This window comes from Pogona vitticeps, chromosome 2 (assembly GCF_051106095.1).
Source record: "Pogona vitticeps strain Pit_001003342236 chromosome 2, PviZW2.1, whole genome shotgun sequence".
NCBI lineage: Eukaryota > Metazoa > Chordata > Lepidosauria > Squamata > Agamidae > Pogona > Pogona vitticeps.
Window position 1 is genome coordinate 12,589,895 of NC_135784.1, and position 14,308 is coordinate 12,604,202.

The 14,308-nt window shown below is 47.2% G+C and overlaps 2 protein-coding genes across 2 annotated transcripts in view; both read left to right on the forward strand.

Moving 5' to 3' along the window:
• The first annotated feature begins 2,311 nt into the window (after positions 1 to 2,311).
• Positions 2,312 to 14,308, forward strand: part of LOC144587411 (uncharacterized) — a 47,548-nt gene continuing 35,551 nt past the window's right edge. The window contains 3 exon segments of the mRNA XM_078388000.1: positions 2,312 to 2,822; positions 3,832 to 4,021; positions 5,257 to 5,339. Coding sequence (XP_078244126.1) covers positions 2,526 to 2,822; positions 3,832 to 4,021; positions 5,257 to 5,339 — 570 coding nt within the window. The 5' untranslated portion in view covers positions 2,312 to 2,525.
• LOC140703858 (uncharacterized) overlaps positions 3,915 to 14,308 on the forward strand; it is a 97,658-nt gene continuing 87,264 nt past the window's right edge. The window contains exon 1 of the mRNA XM_078387988.1: positions 3,915 to 4,021. The gene's annotated coding sequence lies outside the window, so the exon portion shown is untranslated. The remainder of the gene's footprint in view (positions 4,022 to 14,308) is intronic.

The window sequence follows — 14,308 nt, forward strand, 5'->3', positions numbered from 1 at the left end:
CCAGATGCCCCCCTCCCGATCCCTCCTTCTCTTCCAGCCCAAGCCTGGCCTTCCTCAAGACACCTTGAGGGGCTGGGTTTTACTCGCAGGTAAGCAACCTCTTTGAGCTGGCTCCCTGAGATTTGGCAGGTTGGCTCATTATTTTAATATGGCTCCTTTATTTCTGTAGATCTTCAGCTTTAAGATCGAATCCACGTGACGGAGTGAGCTCCCGTCGCTTCTCCCAGTTCCCACCAACCTAGCAGCTCGAAAGCATGCAAATGTGAGTAGATAAATAGGGACCACCTCGGTGGGAAGGTAACAGCGTTCCGTGTGTAAGCCGCATTGGCCATGTGACCACAGAAAGATTGTCTTCGGACAAAACGCTGGCTCTACAGTTTGGAAACGGGGGATGAGCACCGCCCCCTAGAGTCTGACACGACTGGACAAAAATTGTCAAGGGGAACCTTAACGTAGTGCTATCAGCTAAGTGTGAATGTCTGTTCCAGTTTCCAAAGTTGGGGCCAAGAAGGCCTGGTATTTGTGAATCCCTCAACATTGGAAAAATACAGGAAAAAATATGGAGAACTGCAACAGAGACACAATTTAAAATATGGTTTCTTCCCCCCCACCCTTGTATCACTACTGCCTGAACACATTCTGGCCACCCTCTGCACACTGGAGCTAACAGTTTAGAGAGGTAGGCTATAGATTGTTTCTGTCCTCCCCATCTCTGGGTTAGTACTCCCAAAGCCTGTTCCTTCCTGTACATTCACAAAGAGATTAAATGGTTTCTCCAAAGAGGGTAGTGCCAGGACTGGCGCTGTAACAAGATCATTCTTCAATACTTCAATTAAGAATTTTTCTTCCTCCTCCCATTGGAACACATCTGGCTTGCCTTCTAGCAGTTTTATATTTAATCCTTTCGTCTTTTGAGCATACTGGGTCTATCCAGCATCTACAGTACCCCGTTAAACCTAGGAACTTTCTCAACTCACGTTTAGTTTTTGGCCAAGGCACTTCCAATATTCCCTTGATTCTTTTTGGGCTTATTCTCCTCTTCCCCTTATTGATCAAGTGGCCCAAATACTTCCTTTTCTACAAACTGTAATTTCATTCCAGAGACCCTCAGACTATGTCTTCCAAGGAAATTTAGGAGTTCCTTAGTGGCCTCTGCGACCTTTCCTTTATTTCTCCCTGATATCAACATATCATCTACCTACTGAATAAGTGTGGTTCCAGGGGGAACCATACATTTTCTCCAATATTTGTTCTAACACTTGTCCAAATAAATTTGGGCTCTCAGAAAATCCTTGGGCCAAGGATCCCTCTTGTATCTCAGCAGGAAGGTCCAATGGATCTCAGAGGGAACTGGCGTTCCCATCTGAGGTTGAATCCAAGGGGACTCTCAAGGAGATCTTGAAGGGCTGAAGGGACTGGCCCTTCCCCATGAGCAGTGGGTGTTCCTCCCCCCCGCATGTTGGGTCACCCAAGTGTTCTTGGACCACAATTCCCAGAAGCCTTCCCAACCAGCTCTGCTGGCCTGGGTTTGTGGGAAGAGCCATCCAGGAACTCCTGGGTTCCCCAAGGTTTTGAACCACTAACTAGAGAACTGACAGGGAATCCAAAGGTCATCTAGTCCAACCCCCTTCCCATTGGCAGAAAGAAGCTGCTGCTCCAGCGTCCCTGACAGGGAGACCTTCAGGCTCTGCGTGGAGCAGGGGGGACTTGCATGAAGGAGGTGACTTCACCACCGCCTGAGGCTTCCCCAAATCTTTCTCTTGGACAGTTGCCCCAACCTCTTGGATAACAGACCCTTTTGGATGAGAGACATCAGACCACGTTTCCTTGAACTGAGTTTCCTGGCTGGAGCAAATACTGATCCACAGTCATGGTGGTTCCCAGTCTACCGGAGACCCTGGGCTACCAGCCCTTTCTATAATCATGGCCAGACCAAGTCCCTCCTTGCAAGACCAGTTCGAGCCCCTGCTCAGGTCAAGTGCCCTGTCACGGTCCAAAGCCCCATCGATAGGGGAATATTCTCCGTCCTCCAGGTGAGCTTCTCGGGCAGGTAAGTCCTGGCCACTGGACTTCCTCCTGATTTCATGGAGAAGAAGTCCAGCTCCCAGGATCGAAGTGCCCGATCCAGACCAGGCAATGTTTCATGAGCCAAACAGGAGAGGTCTGTGCTGGGCTGACCACCATGGAGGAAGAGATGGTCAAGGTTCTCATATTCTAATGCAGTTAGAATTTATTAACAACAAAAAAAGACTCGTTTGGCAAACGCGAAAGAGAGCAGGTGGCATTAATGAGGGCAAACTGAAGAGTCCTGCTGTGCAGGCAGATGATGGAAGAAGCTGATGAGATGTAGAAGCTGATGTGACGTCAGTTCTCCTCAGCTGTTGTGAGTCTCCTTTGGAAGGAGAGACGCACAATCCGGGTCGGTCTGAGAGCCTGAACTCCCTCCTCTGAGCGCTCTTGAACTCAAGATTCAGGAAAGGCTCTCCTCGTTTGTCTCCTTTTCTCTCTTTGGAGATGGGAACTCTATGTCTCGTCTGAGTCTCTCCTTCTACGAGAAGCGGAGCCTTCCTGCCCTTCACCCCCTCTTCTTTGTGCCTCCCTTCCCCCGCCGCCCCGCCATTGGTGCAGGAGGGGGGGGGAAAGGGGAGGAACATAGAGCTACTAAGGCGAGGGAAGAGCTCCTCCCCTGGACGCCCTTTGAACGAGAGCCAGAAGAGGCGGGGATCGCTGCGCCTGCCTCTTCCCCTTCGGCCCAAGAAAGGCGCGTGGAGGAGAGAAGCGGGGCTTTTGGGGACGCCTCCTGGATCGGGACCTGGACGGAGGTGGGCGCTGGAGGGGCTGTGTGTGTGTGTGTGTGTGTGTGTTGGGGGGAGATGTCCAGCTGCCCGCCAGTCTCGGGGGAGGGAAGGATGATTCTCCCGGCATTTCCAATGGTGCCCTGTTGAGGTTTCTCTTGCTCGACCTTCGTGCAAGGCAGTTTTTTCTCTGGGTCTCCTCCGGAGGGAGGGGAAGAGGGATTCGAAGGGGAGAGAGGATCTCTGGGGCCCAGATCCCCCCCCCAGGAGCAGGGAGACCGAACCCCCCCTGCAAGGCCCTAGGGCTTCATCGAGTGCGTGTGTAAGCAGGGGTGGTTTCATCCAGTAGGGGTTTTTTCCCCTCCCCTGCAAGGAGACCCTGCCTTTCCCCTGAATCCTGCCAGCATCCGGTGGATGGAAACAAAGGAACGGGAGAGAAAGTAACTTGCCTTCTATTTCTCTCTCGCCTCCCGCCTCCCTCTAATGACGGACATCCCCCCTCCCTCCCTTAAAGAAAAAAAAGTCCCAGGAGGGGCTGGAGAGGCAAAGGGGGCTGCGATGGGGGGGAACAGGCGGGAGGCGGATGACGGGGGCGGGCGGGGAGGAGAAGTGGGGTTTGCAAAGGAGGGTGGTCCTCCCTGCACCTTCCCTCTGAGTGGGAACATCTGCCGGACCTCTTGCTCTTTTGCACACACTCTGTGTCTCTCTTTCTCTCTCTTTCACTCACACACACACAGAGTGTGAGTGTTTTCCTGAATTAACTGCCAGAGAGGTGGGCTAATCCCCTTGGCACGGAGGACACAGAGGCCGAGGAGCTCCCTTGGAGACGCCCCCCTGCGTTGGGATCTTCAAGTGACAAAAATAACAAAGGCGGTTGAGGTTTTGATATTGTAATGCAGATGGAATTCAATTAACGAAAAAAGAGATGTGCGGTAAAGGCCGAACAGAGCAGATGGAATGAATGAGGGCAAAGTGTGCAGGCAGATGATGGAAGAAGCTGATGTGATGTTATTTCTCTTCTCCTCCGTTCGTGCAGGAGGGGGGGAAGGGGAGGAACCTAGAGCTACGAAAGAGAAGGAAGAGCCCCTCCCCTGGACGCCCTTCGAACGGGAGCCGGAAGAAGCGGGGATCGCTGCGCCTGCCTATTCCCCTTCGGCCCAAGAAAGGCGCCTGGAGGAGAGAAGCGGGGCTTTGGGGGCGCCTCCCGGATCGGGACCTGGACGGAGGTGGGCGCTGGAGGGGGGGCAGATCGGGGATGGGGGGGTGATATTTGCACAGGTTGAGTTTTGAAATGGCAAGTCTTCCTCTCCAATATCGGGGGGGAGGGGCTTCGTGCAAGGCAGTTCTTCCCTCTGGGTCTCCTCGGGAAACGGAAATTCAAAGGGGGGAGAGAGGGGAATCTCTGGGGCCCAGATCCCACCCCAAGGGGCAGGGAGACCCACCCCCCAGGCCCCCTCCCTGCAAGGCCCTAGTAGGGCTTCCTGGAGGATGGGGTTCCCCCCCCCAATTCTCTGCAAGGGGACCCCCACCTTCCTCTCCATCCTGCAAGCATCCCTGGTGGAGGGGAAAGAAAGGAACTCGGGGAGAAAGAAAGGAACGGGCCTTCTTCTTCCCTCTCCCTCCCCCCACCTCCCTCTGATGAAGGGGGGGCCCTCCAGGGGGGCCCTCCCTGTCACCAAGGGACAAAGTCCCTCACCCCTGTGGGGCTGGAGAGGAAAAGGGGGGAGGGGGAGCCCTGGCGACTTGGGAGGCGGCGGGCAGGAGAAGTGGGGCTGGCAAGGGAGGGGGGTCCTCCCTGCCTGTTTCCTGTGCTGGGGGGGACGTCAGCCGGACCTCTTGCTCTTTGGCACACACGGTGGGTGCTTGTGTGTGTGTTTGTGTTTGTCTTTTCCTGGATGATCTGGCAGAGAGGAGGGATAAACCGATCCCTCTCAAGACCAGATCCTGAGCTGAGGATCAACTGCAGGAGGATGGGGACGATGACACCACCCTCCACCAACACCCGGCTTGGCAGTTTCCTTGTTGTGTCGCTTGTGTGAACACAGACCGTCTTTTCCCGAAAAGGCAGGCAGGAGACAAGTCGGAAAAAGAGAGAGAAGGAGGTGGACTTTTCCCCCCTGGGATGTTTCTCCAGCGGAGGCTGGAAGGGACATTGTCTCTCATCGGACGTCATCCTTCTTCCCACAGGGCCAAAAGGTTCTGGACTTTGGGTCCTGAAAGGCGCCATTCAGGGCTATTGGGTGTGCAAAAGACCCACCCCCTAACTACTTTTTCTTAGGTATTCACCCTCTTGCCTCCAGTTTGTGGCTCTCCATGGGGTGAAGCAAAGGGGCTTTTGAAAGAGGCCAAAGGAGCTCTGGTCCTTCAACATGAGGAAGGCACATCCTGCAAGGAAAGATTTTTTATTTGCTTTATGCAGAAAGCCTCCAGGCTGATGTTTTCTATTTTTCTTTTCTCCTAGGAAGAGGCGAGACTGAGTTGATGTCCAAAAACAAAGGACCAAAAACAAAGAAGCGAATCCCTGATCCCTCCAACATTTGCAAGGTAAGTAAGATTTCAAGAGGTGGCTTAAGTAGCCTTGCACACACACTTTTCCCTCAGTTTTCTTGGACCAGCAGGGATTTGAATCCAGGTCTCCTGATTTCCAGTCTGGTACTCCATCTACTACATCACACTGTCTCTCTGAACATGTGTAAAGTGGTGGTGTTTTGGGGTATGGTTTTCTTTGCATTTTATTTAGGTTGGGTTTTTTTAAATATTACAATCCTGCTCACCCCAAACCCCATGCTCACCAAGGGCAGGTCTTCTTGATAAGAGGCAAACCTTGGTCATCCTGATTTGGGGTCTGTGGGGGTTCCCCTTCAAGCCTCCTTTGCTTTCCCCTTAACAGACAAGCCAGAGTGTGGGATTTTGTACTTTGGACTCTTATGATTACTGATTAACAGGTAACGTCATTTCTATGCCCACCTTCTCCTTCATTGGGAGGATAAGAGGGACAATAGATTAAGGCTGAACGCAAATAAAATGGGGGGCCTCCAACTGGGTGCCCCCCGATGTCTGTGATTTCGATGGTTCCAACATATGCTGGGGGTCCTTCTAGAGCAGGGGTATCACCTCGCTCGCTGGTTGTCTCCCAAGACAGTGCCTCTTGCACCCTCCATCCAGCGACCGAGGTGCGCTGATGGCCCTTTTCCCCGAGCCGCCGCTGAGCGATGCTGAGGCGAGGCTTTTTTTACTCTTGACAGCAGAGGACCCATGGGCACAAATTATTTATTTATTTATTTATTGGACTTATATACCGCCCCATAGCGCTACAAGCACTCTCCGGGCGGTTTACAATTTTAATTATACAGGCTACACATTGCCATCTTGCGGGCAAATTATCATCTTGCGGGCCGCAAATGGCCCCCGGGCTGCATGTTTGAGACCCCTGCTCTAAGTCTAAGATATTATCCAAGAAATAGTTGGTGAATTAAAAATCCTCCTTCATTTTCACCTGGGTTGGTATTCTGCTTTCTTCTCCTCTTTCTGTTGTTACTGCTGCTTTATTTGGTTAGCAGGGCTTTGAGCAGACTTGTTGAAATAAATGAAATGGACAAGCTCCCTCTATTCTTTTCCAATATTCCAATAATACCATTACACTTACCAAACATTTAAATAAACATTAATTAAACATCTTATCTGCATTTTATACTTTAATCTTACACTCTAGTTGCCATATTTTACCACTTCCAATGTTCATTCAAGCATATACTTAATAATAAACTCCGTGTAGGCATCCTTCAGTCTCAAGAGACTATGGTATCGTGCTCTGTATGGAGGTCTTGGAACAGTGTCTTGTGTGGCTGAGAAGGCCAATTCAAGAGTGACAATCCCTTTCACACTGGAGACAAATCCAATCTGTCCCCTGTCCAGCTCCCTGGTTTTGCTTGTTTCGGGACTACCTCTTTGCCTCGGTCTGCTGTACAAGTTTCTTCAAATTGGGAGAGGCCATGATGCACCGCCTGCCTCCAGGCTGAACGCTCACACGTCAAGGTTTCCCATCTGTTGAGGTCCATTCCTAAGGCCTTCAGATCCCGCTTGCAGATGTCATTGTAACGCAGCTGTGGTCTCCCTCGGGGGCAGCTTCCCTGCACTAATTCTCCATACAGGAGATCTTTTGGAATCCGACCATCAGCCATTCTCACGACGTGCCCAAGCCAACGTAGACGGCGCTGTTTCAATATTGTATACATGCTGAAAATTCCAGCTCGTTCTAGGACTACTCTATTTGGAACTTTGTCCTGCCAGGTGATACCAAAAATCCGTCGGAGACAACGCATATGGAAGGCGTTCAGCTTCCTTTCCTGCCGTGCACAAAGGGTCCAGGATTCGCTGCAGTATAGGAGTGTGCTCAGGACACAGGCTCTATAGACCTGGATTTTGTTGTATGCCGTCAACTTCTTATTAAGCCATACTCTCTTTGTGAGTCTAGAGAACATGGTAGCTGCTTTCCCAATGGGTTTATCCAGCTCGACATCTAGAGAGAGGGTGTCAGAGATTGTTGAGTCAAGGTACACAAAATCATGAACAACCTCTAATTCTTGTGTGGAGATGGTAATAGAGGGAGGTGAGTGCACGCCCTGGCCCATGACTTGTGTTTTCTTCAGGCCGATTGTTAGTCCAAAGTCTTGGCAGGCCTTGCTAAAATGGTTCATGAGTTGTTGGAGGTCTTCAGCAGAGTGAGCAACAATGGCTGCAGCATCTGCAAAGAGGAAGTCCCGTATGCATTTCATTTGGACTTTGGTCCTCTCTCTCAATCTAGAGAGATTAAAGAGCTTTCTGTCTGATCTCGTCTGGAGATAGACACCTTCTATTGGAGTTCCAAAGGCATGCTTCAGCATGACAGCAAAAAAGATCCCAAACAGGGTTGGCGCAAGGACACAGCCTTGTTTTACTCCACTTCGGATGTCAAAGGGATCTGATGTTGAGCCATCAAAAACTACAGTGCCCTTCATTTCCTCATGAAAAAACCTGATGTTAAGGAGTTGAGGTTGACATCCAATCTTGGGAAGTATTTTAAAAAGGCCATCCCTTATAAACAAATCAAATGCCTTTGTGAGAACTATGAAGGTCACAAAGAGTGCCTGTTGTTCCCTGCTTTTCTCCTGCAACTGTCTGAGAGAGAATACCATGTCAGTGGTGGATCTATTAGCTCGAAAACCACACTGTGATTCTGGATATACTCTGTCTGCAAGCACCTGAAGTCTCTTCAGCACAACACGGGCCAGCAGCTTCCCTACAACGCTGAGAAGAGAGATACCACGGTAGTTATTGCAGTCGCCCCTGTCGCCTTTGTTCTTATACAATGTGACGATGTTTGCGTCCTTCATGTCCTGTGGTACTCCACCTTCTCTCCAGCAAAGAGAAAAGAGTTCATACAGCTCAGTGGTGATGATCTCTTTACAACACTTCAAAACTTCAACGGGGATGTTGTCCTTTCCAGGTGCCTTGCCAGAGGCAAGGGAATCCAAGGCTGCTTTTATTTCTGATAAAGTTGGTTCACTGTCCAGCTCTTCCAAGAGAGGCAGGCACTCAATGTTATTTAGTGCCTCTTCCGTTACTACATTCTCTTTAGAATATAGCTCAGAGTAGTGCTGCACCCAGCGTTCCATCTGCTGTGCTCAGTCCTGGATGATCACGCCTGTAGTAGACTTCAAGGGAGCAGATTTCTTCTGTATTGGACCTAAAGCCTGCTTGATACCATCATACATTCCCTTGATGTTACCTGTGTCCGCTGCTATCTGTATCTGAGAGCAGAGCTGAAGCCAATAATCATTGGAACATCTCCTGGCAGTCTGTTGGACTTGGCTACGAGCAGCTCGAAGAGCCTGCAAGTTGTACTCACTAGGACAGGCTTTGTGTGCTGCTAGAGCTCTCCTCTTATCCTCGATGGCTGGAATCAGCTCCTCTGAATGGGCTTCGAACCAGTCAGCCGTCTTTTTGGTCTTCTTGCCAAGTGTGGACAAGGCAGTGTTATAAACAGCGTTCTTCAAGTGTTCCCATCGTTCAGGTGCATTCGCATCAGCCGGGCCTGGAAGGGTTTCCTGAAGCGCTTGGGCAAATTCCTCCACTTTTCTTTGATTGTGAATCTTGTTGATATCTATACGTGGTTTTCCTTCCTTTTTAGTGTGATACAATCTCTTTGTTTGCAGTTTTATTCTGCTACACACCAGGGAATGATCAGTGTCACAATCAGCACTCTGGTAACTGCGTGTGATCGTAATACTAGATAGGCTAGAACATCTAGTGAGGATCAAATCAAGCTGATGCCAATGCTTCGATCTTGGATGTCTCCAGGAAACTTTGTGTTGAGGCTTTGTATTAAAGAATGTGTTGGTGACACAAAGACCATAATAACAGCAAAACTCCAGCAAACGTTGGCCATTTTCATTCATCTTCCCAATGCCAAAACGGCCTAGACAGGTGGGCCAAGAGTTGTGATCAGCACCAACTCTAGCATTAAAGTCTCTGAGAATGAACAGCGGCTCTCTCTCAGGGACTTTTTTGATAGTAGCTGCCAAATCGTCATAGAATTTGTCTTTGACTTCTGTTGTGGATGACAGTGTTGGTGCATATGCACTGATGAGGGTGACCAGTCCCGCTGATGAGTGGAGCTGCAGAGACAGGATTCTTTCACTCCCCACAGTAGGTGGAACAATGGATCTCAGCAGAGTATTTCTGACCGCAAAGCCAACACCATATTCCATGGTCTCGTTCAATGGTTTTCCCTGCCAGAAGAATGGGAAGTTTTTTTCTTTGACAGATCCCATGTCTGGCAATCTCGTCTCTTGCAGGGCAACAATGTCCATCTGCAGTCTACTCAGTTCGATGTCGATAACAGCTGTCTTGCACACGTCGTCTATTTCCTGCAGGTTGTCAGAAAAGTCAGGGGTCGTTGTCCGAACATTCCAGGTTCCCAACTTTAGGGCAGATGTTTTCTTTTGATTGTTGCATGGTGCATGGTTATTGATCTGTTTTTCGCTTCTCCGACTATCAGAAGTAGCCCCTGGCATCATGCTCTATGCCAATCGAGCAAAACGTATAACCAGTAACTGCTAGTTCCTGTGTTATTTCGACACTGTATGCAAAGCTGGAGTGTCCTCTCCAGAGCACGAAGCCTGGGTAGAATAATATGGAGGATAGGCTGTTACCCAAGCAGTAAATCCCCCCTCTCCACGTCACTGAAATAGTCCAATGGAGAGGCAAGAGCCAATACAACTGGTTCCAGCGACGTCACAGGAGTTGGCAGAACAACACGAACTGCCTACGGGACTCCGGCTCCGGATTTTGCCTCGAGGTTATCTCCTGAAGCCTTTTCCATGAGTGGATATAGCCACAAGGCAGTGGAGGTTTGAAATCAGAGTTTTCCCTCTCCTAGATGGGCTGCCTTACATGGCTGACGAGTCCCACCTACCCGGCCTGCTCCCTAATAGTGCGGAAGTATGATCCTACTCCTGAAACATTCCTGCCCCCAGGTGTAAGAAATACTATTTGGCTATCCTATTTAGCAGATGAAAGTAAAAAAAAAATAGAGTGAGAGGATTTCGCACGCCATTAGGCGCGCGCTTCTGCAGGCACTAATTTAAAGCCAAAGCCCCACCCCCTCAGACCATGTGGTCAAAGGGTCAGCCTACCAGGAAGAACTCACCAATTAAAATGTCCCCCAAACACAGCTCCCTCCTGCCTCTGCTTCCTCTTCAGGAAAGGGGCTTAGAGCTTAAAATGTCCCCCAAACACAGCTCCCTCCTGCCTCTGCTTCCTCTTCAGGAAAGGGGCTTAGAGCTTCTGCAGGCACTAATTTAAAGCCACAGCCCTGCCCCCTCAGACCATGTGGTCAAAGGGTCAGCCTACCAGGAAGAACTCACCAATTAAAAATAATAAACTACAACATTTAAAAATACTTACATCCAATTTCTTTTGCTTACATAACAAATAACATTTATCAATTGTACATGTACATCAAACTTTTATTACTTTCACCATTCTAAGAGTCCATTCTTTTCTTCTTTAGTCTTCTGGTCTTCTAGAGAGGGCATCTGCAGCACAGTTCTGAGTCCCTTTAATTACTCAAACCTCAAAATCAAAGTCCTGCAGGATCAAAGCTCATCTCATCAGCTTGCTGTTGTTGGCTTTGATAGTCCTTAACCACAATAGTGGGGAATGGTGAGTACACAAGACAAAATGTCTTCCCCAAATATATGGCTTAAGTTTCTGCACAGCATTCACAATAGAAAGACACTCTTTTTCAATGGTGGACAGATGTATCTCGCCTCCCTGCAGCTTTTTACTCAGGTACGCCACTGGATGAAGATCTCCATTGTTGTCACTCTGGCACAGCACAGCTCCTAACCCGGAGTTGGATGCATCTGGTAAACTCGCGCTGGAAATCCGGAGCTCTCAAGACTGGGTTGGTTATCAACGCCTCCTTCAGCTTCCCGAACGCCTCCTCGCAGCTGCTGGTCCACTGGATACTATCAGCATTCTTCTTGCGTGGTAAGTCAGTTAATGGAGCTGCTATCTCGCTGAATCTAGGAATCTCTGAGAAGACCTGTTGATACTTAGTAACCAACATCTTCAGATCCCTCTGCTGTTCTGGGGTTAGTGCAGGGCTTATCTTCACCTCCTCTGGCTTGAACTTTATTTCACCCCTTCCTTCCCAGAATGTCAAATCATGTTCTTCTTCATCAGCTGCTTTCATTGCAAAAAGCACTCTTTTTTCCTCTCTATGATATGGCTTAATGACATTTACATGAACTACCCTCCTGCCTAGGTGTTCATCTCCTTCAATAATGTAATTAAGAGCACTCATTTTGTAAATGACCCTATTCAAATGCCCAGTTCAATTGTAGTTTGTTCCCCTTGATGGGCCTCAACATCAGCACCTCATCTCCAGGGTTAAAATGTCATTCTCTAGCCTTTTTATCATACCAAATTTTTTGGGCTTGCAGGTTTTCAGCAGCCAACTCTAAATTTCTTTTGAGGTTGTTCATTAATGTGTCTATGTATGTGACTACATTTTGAGGATCTTCTTCTGTTCCCAATTTTGCTTCATCAGATCAAGTGGTCCTTTCACTTTTCTCCCGAATAGTAGTTCAAAAGGACTGAACCCGGTACTTTCTTGTGGGACTGATCTGTAGGCATATAGTAATAATTGCAATTTCTGGTCCCAGTTATTTGGGTTTTCAGCCAAATAGGCTTTAATCATTCTCATAAGGGTCCCATTAAATTTCTGTTAACCCATTACTCTGTGGATGATATGGGAAAATTTCTAAATGTTTAATGCCACAAATCTGCCATAGTCTCTTCATAAGTGACAGAGGTGCTGCGTTACCAGACTACGCCAGGGGGCGTAATGGTGAAATGAACTGCTCAGAGATGAAACCAAACAGACACTGTTGTAGTGTTGATAGAATTATTTACATTAAAGTCCATATATACAGGGGTAAATACAACTTCTCTTGGTCTTTACACAGTCCTGGTCATACACAGTAGTTCTTCAGTTTGCAATGGTAAATTACAGTTTCAGTAACCAAAGATTGTTACCAATATAAATAGTCCAGCATCCACGAAGTCTTCTCCTCTCACCACGGAGATAGTCTTCCTCCAGGATCTTCTCCTTGCAATATGGCAAGTCTTCATCCAGCGATGCAGTATATACAGTTCTCAACAACACGACCACCAGCAACACAACAATCCAACCATCCAAACTACCCAACAACTTGTGTCTGCAAGCTTGGCTAGCTTTATTCTCGGTTGAACCAATCATCTTGGTTGTCCCACAGCTGTCTCAATTAACTCAGCTGTGTTACTTTGTTACATGTTGCTTGACTAAATCCTGATTCTGTAACAACTTATTCACTGAATTGCAATGAACAATTCCCTAGGTTGACTTTGAGACCTGTCAATCTCCTCCAATTGTTTATAGCAATTCTGTAACATATTTACTTATATTGTACATTGCTTCCAACATATACAGAGTTCTTTTTACATTCACATATATATTATATCATTCCCAACATTTCACATGCTTTATGTTTAGTTGGCCCCAATACTTTTGTCAAACAATCAGCTTTATTGTTTTCTGTTCCACAGTATACCAGTTCAATTAACCCATTCTCTAACATTTTGGTATCTGATATCTGTGTGTTTAGATCTGCTCCTTACATTTGGTGAGTTTGCCATCTGTATGGCAGCTTGATTATCTTCAAACACTTTAATTTGCGATTTTATATTCCTTCCCAGATCTTGTGCTAATTGTTTATAGAAAACTAGATCTGTACACAATTCAGATAATGCTGCATACTCAGATTCGGCAGAAGACAATGATATAAATTTCTGTCTAGCCATCTTCCAGCTTATCAAACTTCCTCCCAAATGCACTGTCATGCCTGATGTTGATCTTCTGGTTATCAAATCATGACCATAATTTGCATCGGCATAAGCAGTAATAAACAGTTCTCCCTCTGGTTCTAAATTTAGCTTTTTATTTTGTGCCTCCTTTAAATATCTAAGTACTCTTTTTGCTGATTGCATGTGTCTTTCATTCGGTTTGCTCACATTCCTTGATAACAAGTTCACAGCTATAGAGATATCTGGCCTTGACCATCTACTCAAATATAGTAAGCTGCCTATCAGTGATCTGTATATATCAATATCACATTCTGGGCCACTAATATCTTCTTTCTCAAACTCTATGTTCATAGGAGTTGCTGCACCTTTACAATCCTCCATCTTATATTGTTTTAGGAGTTTTAATATTTTGCTCTTTTGGGCTATTTTAAATCCTCTCTCACTTCTTTCTATTTCTACTCCCAAGTAATTACTTATTTCTCCCAAATCTCTTAATTTGTAGTGTCTCTTTAACATTTGAATTGTTTCTTCAGCCTCTTTCTTATCCTTGGTAAATATGGCTAAATCGTCAACAAATACTAACATTATAGCTTGTGTTTTCCCATTTATAAATAAACAAGGGTCTGCCTTTCCTTGCACAAAACCATTATCCTTTAAGGTTTTTGGTTAAATGTTGGTTCCATTCATGGCCACTTTGTCTGAGACCATACAGACTCTTTTTCAATATCCAGCATTTACCTTCATTTTTAATACCTGGTGGAATTTCCATATAAATTGTGTGTTTCAGGTCAGCATATAAATAGGCTGTTTCTATATCAACATGCCTGGTCATGAGATTATGTTTGGCTGCATAGGTTAAAGCAAATCTCAATGTCTCTGGTCTTAGAGCCGGTGCAAAAACTTGATCATAGTCGTTTGATGTTTGTGCATACCCTTTTGCCACTAGCCTTGCTCTATACCTCACATTACTATTGGCATCCACCTTCCTTTTAAATACCCATCTGGAACCAATTACTTTTGATTTTTCAGGCAGTCTCACCTCCTCATAAACTTTCAGTTGTTTTAATGAATTTAACTCCTTTTCCATTGCCTCTTTCCATTTCATTTGTTCCTTCTTAGGC